Genomic DNA, 13,364 nt, shown 5'->3' with positions numbered 1-13,364 from the left:
TCCTGCGTGCTTTTTTCCTGTTTTGTAGTGTGCATCTCAGAACCTCATTACTGTCAGACTCCATTAGGAAGGTTGCTTTAGGTGTATGTGTCTGACCTGTAATCTCTGACTTCACTATCAGTCAACTTAATTTGCAGACATATTTAAAAATGGTAACTTCCAGTACATTCTGTAAATATCACATGAAGAAACTGGTCTGAAGCTACCCTATTGTTTTGCAAATAATTTTATTTAACTGATATAATTCATACTTTAATACCTATATTTGTATTCTAAAATATGAATCAAAACGTGACAGATAAGTTAGGTAGATTTTCTCCCCTCTCTATTCTGCACTGATTAAACTGTCCACAAAGATTAAGCTCCCAAAGTTGCCTAGGGTGCCATCTTCCAGGAATATGAGGTCCTGGGGAGGAAGCAGAGGTTGTCACTGTGTCTTGGCAGCAACCTCCCAGTTGTGCACTAGGTCCCGCCTCTCCCCATCTCTCCTCTCCACAGGACTCGGCCTCCTGGTGCCTGAATCCCTGGTGCCGTCTGACCGGGCTGGCTGCCTCTTCCTGCACAGTTAGATGAGTAGCCACATAGAGTGTGGGCTTTGATGTCCTGGGGCTGGGGATGGAAGTCCTGCTGGAGCACCGGGGATCAAACCTCTGGCCAGCTTGCTGACTCCTCTCTGTTCCTTAGTCTCACATGCAGGCTAGGGAAGGCTGATTCTGACTGAGTGAGCACTCTTCCCAGTCTGGCTCTCCATGCTATTGGGATGAGGACAGAAATCATGAACTTGAGCCCACATGAGCCCACTGCCTCTCTCTGCCATCCCACGTCTCAGCCCCTTGGATCCCCTGAGTCGAGTCCCTCCCATGGGTGGCCATCCAGGTCAGCTCCGCTCTCCCCCTGCCTTCTGCAGACCTCTGGGCCACTTGCCCCTGGAACACACACCCCACAGTCCTCCTGGGTTCTCCTGTGTAGCACCAATCCTTGTTTGCGAGTACTCTACATTGGCCAGTCATTGTTTATTCACAACCTTTTTACTGACTGGACTATAATATCTTTGAGCAAGGGGCCCAGTTAGTGTCACTCACTTAGAACAGGAAAGGAAAAAGGTTGAGAACCACTGAGTTAATATTTAAAGTAATAATACTAGAGCAAAGCTATACTCGGTACCTTTGTCCTATACAGTAACATCCTCAGTGAGGGCTTTAATAATTTGTTTTTTGACCCTACCTTCTGATTCCTGAAAATAAGCATGATTGTGAAATAATTAAAATAGTTGAGTAATTAAGAAACATGAGGGAAAAGTGAGGTAGTAAGGAAAATGTTGGGGTATGTTAAGAAAGAAGATTTTTAACTAAAAAGAGGAAGATAATTTTTAAAATCTATAAACCAGGGATAAGAATATGTAACTTACAGTATTTCATGAAGATTGAATGAAACAATATTTACGTTACTTATCCCAGAGCCTGCAAAATAGAAAATCTTTAATAAGCATCTGTGACTACAACCCTTAGGATGATGTGTAGCCAATTATACTGTATCTTTACTAGCACGTCTAGCACGCTATAGTTTATTCTTGACATACAGTATTTCCCTCTAAGCCCTTGCTTCATCCAGTTCAGCATGCGTGAAAATTCCTTTGAAAAATAAGTGAGAAAGAGGCCTTAAGGTTATCCCATACCTTGTTCTTGTCATTCCTCCTCACTATTATCTGTGTCTCCTCTCGTTATAACTTTTACTAACTTCTGCACCATGAAACCAGGAGAGATGAATGCATTTCAGATCAGTGCGCAATTCAGTTGAGAAGAACCTCAGGATAAAAGCCAAACAATAATATGTTAGGTTTTTATTGTTTTGATATCTGTTCGTGTCAATAGCCAGAAACATCCATTGTGAAGACAAGTATCGAATAAAGGGAGCAACTCATTAATGCCAAGATTTCGTAACTCTTTATACATTGAGAAAGCTTGATTTTCACTTGTTTATCTTAGGGTGATGAAATGAAGAAGTTGGGAATTCAGCCTATCCCCATGATGGACAGAGACAAGAAGGACGAAGTCCCACAAGGCCAGGTATGAATTCTCTTATAAAGTCAGACCATGTAAGGCGGTCATAAAATCATACATACGCTGTGTTGGAGAACCCAGGATTAGGAAATTGTAGTTGAGTTTGAAGAAGCCACAACTACCTTTGCCGTCAGTTCTTTCCACAGATGGAATCGTGGTAATGGATGGCTTGAAATGGAGGTATGGATGAGTTTGAATTGTTAATATTTTTTTAAAGATTTTATTTATTTATTAATTAATGAGAGACACACACACAGAGAGAGGCAGAGAGAGAAACAGGCTCCATGCAGGGAGCCCGATGTGGGACTCGATCCCGGGACTCCAGGATCACGCCCTGGGCCAAAGGCGGCACTAAACCCCTGAGCCACCCAGGCTGCCCGAATTGTTAATATTTTTAACAAGCAGAAAATCTTTTGTCAGTGAATGTGCAAAGGTGCTTTTTGGAGAGTAACATTATAGATTTTGATCAGGCCCACTTTTCCTAACAAATAATACAGAGTGTTTTAGTACATTTTGAATGTTGTGTTACCATCAGTTGACATTAATTATTGTTTTTTTTTTTTTTCAGGTTTTACCACATAATTTATGTCACTTTTTTGATGTTTTGACAGCTCTTAGGCCTTGTCAGTTCTGCATTGTGCACATGTGGCACAATCTATTTCTCAGATTATTGTCTTTTTAAACTACCAATCTTCTAATGCCATAATAGGGAAGTTAGCTATAGACAAATAATTATAATATAGAATTTTGTTTAGAAAACATTTCAGGGGGATCCCTGGGTGGCTCAGCGGTTTAGTGCCTGCCTTCAGCCCAGGGCATGATCCTGGAGTCCCGGGATCAAGTCCCACATTGGGCTCCCTGCATGGGGCCTGCTTCTTCCTCTGCCTGTGTCTCTGCCTCTCTCTCCCTCTCTCTGTGTATCTCATGAATAAATAAATAAAATCTTTTAAAAAAAAAAAAAAAGAAAAGAAAACATTTCAGAAAACTCACAGGATGGTGGTTTTTGAATAAGTTTTCAAGTGTTCCTACTTTCCTACTTTATTTAAAGTCAGTCTATTCACCATTAATACCAAAGTTGAGGCCAGTCCACAGTTTTTCAAAGATGTCAGCAGAGATAAAGACTATGTGGTCTTCTCATCCTCCTCGTCCTCAGTACACAGTATGCTCGTGTCCTTAGCTGCTGTGTCTGATCCGGTGCTCACAGTTCCTTCTCTGTTGAACATGCAACAACACGCCTGACCTGATATACCTGTTCGTGTGTGTATTTTGCAGTTTAGTTTTTTTTTATTATTGTTTATGAAACTTTTCCCATATATGAAGATCCGCCTTCTCTGTCTGGTGTCTGCTTTTCATGTCATATTGTAAAGGTCCTGTCCCACTGTGTGATTATATCAACATTCACCTCTGTTTTCTTTAGTTACTCTTTCTTTCAACACTATATTTGATTTGCTATTTCCTTTGAAACTTACCTTGCCATGTGGCCTCAGATAAATAGATCCAACAAAGTTCTTTCTTGATAGTTAAGCTGTCATCCCAACAGAATGCATTGGATAGCTGAAAGTGCTATCCAAGAATGGGCTGTGTTCTAGCGCCATTTTATTTAAGAGAATAGTTTGGTTTTTTGCCCAAATTACAGATCCATTTATAGCATGAGAGAGTTTTAAATAAAATATCTCTATGATCGACTAGCATTGTACCAACTGTATTGCTTCTGAATTGTGATTACCATTAAATTATTCTTTGCCATAATAATAAAATGCTTTACCTTCCAATATTTCTTTCTTGAGATCTTCTGCTCCATGACATCTGCTAAAGCACTAAAATAAGAAAAGCCTCTGTGTGAGTTACTAAGTTAAAGATAGTAGTGCAAAGGCATTATTCTAGTAATGTTACTGTGACGACAGACTTTACAATAGCAGAAAGGGACCCAGTAGATTCCATTCTTCTGTGTCCTTTGGTGCATCTCACTGAAGTTCAATTTTTTAGAGAAAAAGGTAAGCCCTGATTTGGGGGTCACCTCATGCAAAGAGCCAGTAATATCTTGTGCACATTGTCAGCCACCTGGGCAGTTATCTGCAGCTAGACCATCTGCATTCTCTGCTGACATCTTGTATCTGGCCTTCCGTAGGCCAGTCTGGGCCAGCAGCATTTATTTGTACTGTGGCCTGAAATTCCTAATAAAGTGTCATTTAATATATTTTTTTGAAGTATCACAGATTAAACACTGTGAAGTAGGGCCTATTAAAAGAACTGTAACATGCAAGAACCTTGATACAGTCAGTGAGATTTGTTGTAGGTCAGAAAAAGGGAGGTGGGTGAAGAAAGCCTCGGGAGACCACATGGGGCACCAACAGCCAAGGGTAGCAACCCCACAGAACACCCTGCACTGATTCCCAAATATTAAGTTGGAGAAGAAACCCCCATGTAGCAGAATAGCAGGTTTAACTTTGAAACGTCTATGGTAGAAAACTTTGATCAGCAACAAGAGCTGTACTTGAATTTTAACTTGATTGATCTATAAATGGAATCTCATTGAATATTGAACTGGGTTTTGGATTAACTTCCTTTTATGTGTGTGATTTTGAGGACATATTTTAAGACATTTTTAAATGCACTCTGCAGCAGTGTTCATTGAGCCCAGATATCATGGAGCAAAACTAGGAAATTTAATTTTATAGTTAGCTTGAGAAATAGAAGCTTCAGTTGAGAGATGGAGTGCTTACTAGAATGGCTAACATGCACTTTTTTGTCTTCCTATGCGTGGCTCTGCTGGGGCAGCTGGGCTTCTACAACGCTGTGGCCATCCCCTGCTATACCACCCTCACCCAGATCTTCCCGCCCACAGAGCCTCTCCTCAAAGCATGCAGGTAGGTACCACAGCTCAAGCTGGGCTGTGATTTAAAAGAAAGACTCCATATAGAATTTTTCTCTCCTTCAATGTGTGTGCTATGTCTTATCTACAGTTTGCAATAAAGGTAATTTTATAGGCCGTGTGTTTGCCTAGGTAACAAATATATGTTAAGAGTATTCATAAAGTCTTCATTCACCAAAAAGGAGCAAGAAGGCATTGGGTTTGGGTTTTGTTAGGACTCAGGGATCCATGCCCCAATATGGTTTTTAAAAGCTAGGACTGTGATGTGTGTTCAGGGCTACTTGTTAGAAAGAGGCTCCGCTGAATCCTGCAGTTTCTTGTGTAGATGAGGAGGAGGAGGCTTGACTGTGATCTTCTTTCTCTGGGAGTTTTATTTTCTTCCTCAAAGAGATGTAAGTCATCTGTCATTGTCTCTGCTTCGGACTCTTCTGCATCCTTCCCTTATTGCTAATGAGGGATGAACTCACCTAAGAACATGGGATTTTTTTTTTTTTAAGATTTTCATTTTACTTTGAAAAGAAATTCCTCTGAGGAAGTCAGAGGACAATGACCAGAGCAGCCGTTCCTGTTGATTTTTTGTAAGAGAGTTGGTGTCGCACTGATTTTTCTAACTATTTAGCCATGGAGCACCTTTGGGGGCTGGGGTAGGCACACGGAAGAGCAGAGGACAGACTCCGGGTTTAAACAGAACCAGAGGCATTAGTATACATTCCTACTTTCTGCTGTTGAAACTCATTTCATGAACTAATTATATTAAGGAAAACAAAGAAACAAAACCAACAAGTAAGAAGTTAAAAAAAAAAAAAAAGATCCTGTTTTTTCCTACATAAGTGGTGGTTTCTGTTTCTTCTCTGCTCTTGGGGAGGCAAATATAACATCCCAGCTTATTTTGTTGAGCCATCACTGACCTTGATCAACAGTTTATTAAAATATTCTTTTATTACATAAGGGCTGAGCCATAGGGACAATACGGAGTATGAGCTGAGACTCCTTCCTGATGGAATGAGGTTGGCAAAGTCAGTTCCCCACAAAAGAGAAAAGGGAATATCAATCAAAATCCATGTTATAAAAAAAAAAATTCTAAGTAGCAATCAAAAGTCTTTTCCTATCCAAAAATTATCTGTATTTTATGTTAATCTAGAACCAGCAGAATGAATGCCTGCTGTCATTATTATCAACCATTGGGATCAGTATTTTCAAAGCTGTCTCAGCGGCATTGGTGCATTCTTGCTTCATTGCACTTGGCTGAACCACAGAATCTCTTCAATGCCATTTTAATCTTATTAACACTTTAAAAATTTATGTATCGTTGGTGTCCACAGAAACATGGCAAAATTAGTGTATATCTTTTTTCTAATATATCAAAAAATCTTTTTGGGTTCGTGATGAGAAGATACAAAAGCTGAAAGTGCTACATTTTTCAGGTTATATTTCAGAGATTTCGTTTGTCCAGAGGTGTCTTTGCATGTGTGTGCTTTGTATGAATTCTGTGTTTGTCAGTGCAAGGTTCCCTTCTGATTTGGGCTTTGTATATAAGACAGCAAGGTGGGAGGTGTCGATCAGATCTGCGCCTGGGCCACCCCGTGGGGTGAGGGGGTGCCGACACCATTCAAGGAGATAGGGACACCTACAGTGGATGAATTGCAGGTGTGGAGGGAGAAAGACCCATGGACAGGGGCACGGGTGGCCTGCCTGAGACACAAAGATGGCTTTGCTGCCACAAAGAAGTTCCTAACATTGGTACCACATGAAACTTATGGTGACTTTTTAATGTAAGACTCAGTGTTCAAAATAAGGCTGCCCCCAGTTTCAGGTATGATGTGGCAGAGCCAAGCCCGCTCTCCACTGCAGAGTGTGAAGTCCTGGCTGTCGGTGCTGTTGCAGAACATTCTCGCTGCCCGGGCCTCCCTCCCTTTCCATTTACCGTGGAGCTCCTGGCTAGGACCCCCTGCAGCTCGTGCCCCTTTCCAGATCTGACTTTCTCACTGGTTCTGAGATGGTAGGCCCAGAGTTCGTGGGACAAGGTATCCCCTAAGTCTTGCTGGCTGGAGGCTGTGCTGCAGGAACGAGCTGCCCAGCCACGTCAGGGAGACGTGCAGGGATGCCACCCGGCCTTGGCAGGCTGGTCATTGTCGGCATCAGAAGGGCACCGTGGCCATCATATGTGATTACACCTCAGGGTGGTGTGCTTAATTCTTCAGATGGAATCTGGAAATCCTTTTGAAACATCACCTGTCCCCACATCTTTTATCCTCAGGAATAACCTCAGCCAGTGGGAGAAGGTGATCCGAGGGGAGGAGAGCGCAGTGTGGATCTCATCACCGCCAGGGGCCCATGGGCCCTCGGAGAAGCTGCCTGTGAAGATCGATGACTGATGGACACCCGATGAGCTGTCCCACCTGCAGATGCTCGTCCTGCTTCTTTGACTTTTCTTCCTTTTATTTTTGTGGGGGGAACCTACACCTGGTAATGAGGATGTAAGCCTCTAGAAGAAGGTGACACCCAGGAAACGTGTAAGCAGATGACTCCCCACCAGTCTCATCTGTCACACGTCAGAGACAGTGATCAACCAGGACTACCCCGTGACCACAAGTCAGCTGTCCAGGGGACTCCATGTGACTCGAGGACTGGCCTTTTCTCACATTGCTGGGCCTTACTGGGAATGGACAGGAATGATTCAGAAGGGGGTCCTTTCCCGTTGTATCTTTCCAGTGAGGGGTTGAAATGGTACTATTATGATGTTGTACTCTGGCTTTAACACCAATGTTGCTTTGATGTTGTTGGTTATAAATAGGAATTTTTACACGTTACTATTGTGAATGTTCGTGTGTGACCTACTCGTAATTAGCGTGAATTGTAGCTGACAGCCTCAGGACAGGTGTCACTGAGGGGACAGAGTAAGAAGTGTCTTTCTGCAATCAGTGATGGAAAATAGATTCTTGTGTCAGAGCCTCATGAATTAAAAGTTAGGTGGATGACAAGTGTATTCTTTAAGTTTATACTAAAGGGCTTGGATAAATAGATTTAACACTAAGTGAGGTAAGACTTTCTATCCTCTTGAGAGGAGATTCAGATAAACATAAAAAATCTGAGAACTCAATTCAAAAAATGTCGAAGAATATTTTTTATTTTTTTCTTCATTGTAGGCAAATTTTCTAAACCCTTTGCCTAAAGAACAAAACAAAAGCAAGGCATATGAATTTTTCTTGACAGATAGGTCTTACGGGATGTCAAATGTGAATGTCAATAATAATTTCTTTATATTTTCACTTGGTGTCATTGCAAGAATTTAGACTCACATTCAAAATGAGAGGTTTATTCTATGAATTATTTAATTAAAATACCATACATTTCTCTCAAAGTCAAATTAAACCATAAAATTTAAGTTTTGTGTAATTTTTACTTTGATCTGCTGCGCCCAACCCCGGTTCATTCCCTGCTGTGTGCTCAGTGGTCACATTTCAGGAGCTCTCCGTCCACAATGGGGGAGTGGAGGAGCCCTGTGCAAGCACATCGGGGCACATTTCTTGCTCCCTCCTCTGCTCAAGTATCCAGTATCTACATGCAAACCTGTAGTGTGTAGAGTCTTCTGTATAATTTTTGGTGGACTAAAATTACTCAACAATGTCAGTGTGTTTTGAAAAAAAATACACCAAAGTAGTAGTCCAGACCCCCTCCTACAAGGATTACAAGCCAGTCACTTCGGGTTCATATTACAGCTGTCAAGATTTTTAGCACAAAGGCAGGGTCACCCCCAGAGCTGTGGTTAGTCCTGACCTGAAGGAATTAGAGAATCAGAGGCTCAAGGAGTGGTAGGCAGATCCATAACAAACCGCTTATCTACCTACTATTCACGTGGCAGGAAACTGAAATAGTACTTTTGATAAAATGAATTTTTAAAATAATTCTTTTACATATTCAATACTGTACACATTGTTATTCATATGGTTTTTGCAAAAAGAAATCAGATGTTCCTACAACATGATTTAAGTTGTAGCAGAGTTAGCTATATATAAACATTGTTCTTATTTTAAAATTAACACTATGTGTTCAATTTCCCTATGGGCTTCTGGAAGTTGCCATCTTCCCTACATGGCCCTCCATTTGCTATTGTAATTAATACAATATGAAGTAAAATGAAGTATCTAAAGAGAGAAATACCATGGTGGCTAGACACACACATACACACACACACACACACACACACAAATACGAAAGTATATACATATAAGGGATAGAGATGCAAACACATCTATAAAAAGTAAAAACTGGCCCCATTCTTCAAAACCTGATTTTTTTTGTGTTGGAAAATGTATATTATTTGATGAAGAGCTGGGTAGAAAATGCCCTTTTCCATGTTAGTGCATTTATTGGATTAAACTCTAAAATGTTGCATGTTTTTCTGCACTCAGATTTATGAAACTGGACCTACCAAAGTTAGTGTAGTCATGTAATGGGACTTGACTAAATCGCAAGGCGGTGGGCAGGAAATACCATCGAAGATCGTTTAATTAAAAGGATCTTAATGCATGGATTTTGCTTGTTGATATGGAAAACAGTCACATGGGGAGGAAATCTTATGGCTACTTTTGCTTTTTAAGATTGCTTTTCTAAAGTTATTACAGAAAATTGTTTTATTTTGATAGAGCCAGGTGTATTGTATTACTGACATTTTCTTTGAACAGTTTTCCAAAGAAATGTACATGGATTGACTGGTTGGTTGATTTCTCTTGAAATATTGTCAGAATCAAAGCAAAGTTTGAACAAAGGAAGGACTGTATTCTAATGTAAACTGTTAGTATTCTTAAGATCTACTTAGGAATCATGCATTTACCTAAAATGGGTCCGAGATGCAGTGACATTTAGTCGATAATCTGCTTTTGGAAAAAATGCAGTTAGGAGCACTTTTATATTGGGGCAGATGTAGTTAGCAGACAAACTTTTTGAGTTCTGTGCTCATCTTTTTCCCAGATCTTTTCTTGAAAGGGCAGATGGCTTTTATTACCCAAAGTTTTGACTAGTTTCTCATTAAGGGTGGTTTTTACATTGGACCGAAATTTCCCTGTTCAGAATAAATTTGGTAGCCAGCCGTGAGTATAAGGAGAATGTTCCATTCGTGGAAGTTTTAATTGGTTGTGCCAATTTACAATGGACAGTTTTATTGTCAGGTGCAATTACTCCATCATGAAATGTCAAACTTAGGCAACGGAATAAAATTCTAAAAATTTCAGACATCTTATTAATTAATAGTTGACTGTGGTTTAATTAATTAGAAAAAATAAAACAGATATGGAAAGTAATTCTCAAAAACGGCAGTAATTCTCTTCCTGGGGCAGGATTGAGATCCACTTCCCAGCCTCCGTTATCTCTCCAGGGCTCGTCAGAAAGTGGTGCTGAAAGTGAGACCATGCTGAATTAGTTAGCATTCCCGTCCTCATTCTGGACTCTTCCCTCATAGGGAAAACATCTGTGCAGATGCTACAGTACTGCGTAAGATGACTTGTTCTCACAGCATCAGAAACAGGACTACTTTGAAACTGGATTTGTTCAGTGTAGGTTTCCTCTTCTTAGCATGCTTTCTAGATAGCTTTAGATTTTTTTTTTTATTTTGTACAGTCTCACTGACTTTTTCTTTCCTGGTATGTTTAGGCACACTAGATACATTTGTATGTGATACATGTAGATAAATCCTCAGCTACCTGGATTTTTTAGTAGATTTAGTTTGAATGTCATGTTTCTGGTCTTTTAACTCAAGGTTTGAGCTTTAATAGGACTAAATTACTCACCATGCCTTGCTCTGTGCCTTTATTTTAAATACTGCAATTTTACTTCTTCATTTGCATATTTATTATTTTGCCTTTCTTGCTTAACTGTAATTAAAAACAAAGGGATATATTCAGGATTAATTGGATCAAACTGAATGGATAGGACCATTCTCTCCTGATCAGACTTCTATCCTTTATTTGATGTCATTCACACACACCCTGATGACTAACTATAACCAATGAACTGTGCAGAGGCAGTCTTTTTTTGCCAAAATCTCCAAGAACTGTGACACAGTTATGGTGTGATTTTATTGGGTTTCAGGTACATATGCATGATTTAGATTTTGAAAATCACTTCTAACCTTTATTTCAGACATGTGTTTGCTTTTGCTGATTTTATTTAGGGTTTAATTCTTTAAAGACTTATTCATTTAGTCACATTAATATATTCCCTTTTATTGCCTGACTTTAAAATCTCTGTAAAATGTAAATGAGCTGTCAGGTCTTGCCCCCCTCACCCTGTCCCCTGCTTGTCAGCAGCGCATGGCCCTTCTGTTTTACCTTTGCATAAGTATCTACCTTGATACACATTCCTGCCCATTTCTTTAAACTCCTAATCTTAAGTTTAAATTAGTGATTCCCAATGCAATACTTTACACTCTTTGGTTTTCATCCTTTTTTGTACTGGATATTTTGGTTGTCTGAAGCATTAGATGGATTTCTGGGATGGTAAAAATAGCAAAAAAAGAAAAATTTCAGTGGTGTTCTGGTTCTAAATTAAAAGGGTGGGATAAAGAGAAAGACATTAATGTTTCCCAAGAAACAGTATTTCAAATTCAAAGAAGCATTACTGTCTTCACTCAACTGCTAAGTTTCTGGCCTCTGGACCCCACAGTGGACAGCAGTGCTATTTGCCTCATGCATGGTTGGACCTCACACTACAGGGCGTGTGAGGATTTGGTAACTGAACGAGCAGACCCGAGTGTGCCCCTGCTGGGGTGTGGGTTCATGTGGCCCAAGGACCCAGCCCGCGAGTTAAGAGCTGAGTCCAATGTGTCACGTAGAGAAGTGAGTTTACATGTGTCAGGTGTCAGCTGATAGTTTGAGGTACTTTGTATTTGCAGAAGTGTAAATGGCAAGTCTTTATTCCTGCTGCAAATTGAGGTTGCGAGGTGTATCATCTGGTCCCAGCTCACTGGAAATATCATCAGACCATGGGTGTTGCAGCTTTGGTTTTCCTTCACCCACTTGGATAATACCCAGTCCTATGCCCTATCTCCACCAGCCTATGTAGATGCCATACAGGAATATTATTTCCCATATAATCTGTTGGATGGCGTGTGTCCTACGTACGGATTTGATGCACACATTGAAAGTACATCAGATTTATCTGTGGAAGGTGCCCCTCATTCACCAGACCCAACCAAGTGACCCATGTGAAATCATGTGCTTGCCCAAAACACTGTGAAAGTTACCAAAATTTATAGACACGCAGCATCTTGAATCTTTCTGAAAAGAAAAAAGGTGGCTTTCTTTTCAAGTCCGTATGAGCAAAAGAGATCCTACATCCCCACGTAGGTCAGGTCCCACGCTTTTGCCAGCAGTGATCTCGCTGACCCCAACTGCTAAGGTGTAAGATGGGTTACAAGCTGTCCAAAATACAATGCGCTGCACAGAAAAATCTGTAGAGTTGATGGATTTGTATCCAAAGTTTTAGTGGGCTCTCTTTTAGGAGAAAGAATTCCAAGTGAACAGTATCCGACTTCATTATAGTTGATGAGTTAGCAAACTTAAAACAATTATTTTATATGTATGACATATAAAGATCTTTGTAAAATGCACAAGTGCAATAATTTAAAGAGGTCTTAACTTTGCATTTATAAATTATAAATATTGTACATGTGTGTAATTTTTCATGTATTCATTTGCAGTCTTTGTATTTAAAAGAAACCTTTACCGTTATGTTTGTATAATAGAACAGTAATCATTTATTATAACCGAGGCAAGTTGTAAATAAATTCATAATTCAAACCGCCAGTATATATGCATATATGGGTGTTACACTGCAAAATCTCGCTTTGTTTTACTTACATGCTTAGAGCAGCAAGAAATCTTTTGTCGATATGTAACTATACTCACAAAGTATATATATATGTATGATACATGAAATATATGTAGAGATGTTCATAATTTTAATGGATATCCTTTGGTGTGAATAATTGAATACAGAGTTTTTAAAATATCATTTTTCACGTTTATCATTTGCTCTCATTTTGCGAGGAAGCCAACAGATGTTTTGCATGTTGAGGAGGAGGTGCAGAGGCTCCATCACAGTGTTTGCTCCAGGCCTCGTCTGCGTAGAAGACCCCAAGTTCACGTTGGTGTGATGTGGTGGGTCTGCTTCAGCCATTTCCTAGCAGAAAGGATGAGATGACCTAAGATGTTAAATCATGTGACGTGATTTATTAACTCCATTGTATAATTTTAAAGGTTCAAAGACTTTGGGAGAAATGAGTGGTCGTTTAGAGCGAGTGCTTCAGATTACCAAGCTCATGGCCCAGAGGGCCGACCCTAAGACTCCCGAAATAGCTTCCCTGGTCTCCAGGGACCCTCGGAACAGCAGACTCCCTTGGCTAAGAGCGGGGAAGGACTCCCGTTGTGTGCATG

At 40.2% G+C, this 13,364-nt stretch overlaps 1 protein-coding gene across 1 annotated transcript in view; it reads left to right on the top strand.

Moving 5' to 3' along the window:
* PDE10A (phosphodiesterase 10A) overlaps positions 1-12,942 on the top strand; it is a 298,350-nt gene extending 285,408 nt beyond the window's left edge. Inside the window, exons 20-22 of the mRNA XM_025422715.2 lie at positions 1,986-2,066; positions 4,839-4,927; positions 7,190-12,942. Coding sequence (XP_025278500.2) covers positions 1,986-2,066; positions 4,839-4,927; positions 7,190-7,307 — 288 coding nt within the window. The 3' untranslated portion in view covers positions 7,308-12,942. The remainder of the gene's footprint in view (positions 1-1,985; positions 2,067-4,838; positions 4,928-7,189) is intronic.
* The last annotated feature ends 422 nt before the right edge of the window (positions 12,943-13,364 follow it).

The sequence above is a fragment of the Canis lupus genome, chromosome 1 (assembly GCF_003254725.2).
Source record: "Canis lupus dingo isolate Sandy chromosome 1, ASM325472v2, whole genome shotgun sequence".
Lineage (NCBI taxonomy): Eukaryota > Metazoa > Chordata > Mammalia > Carnivora > Canidae > Canis > Canis lupus.
Note: the sequence above shows the minus strand (reverse complement) of the source record. Positions and strands in the feature narration are given on the sequence as shown.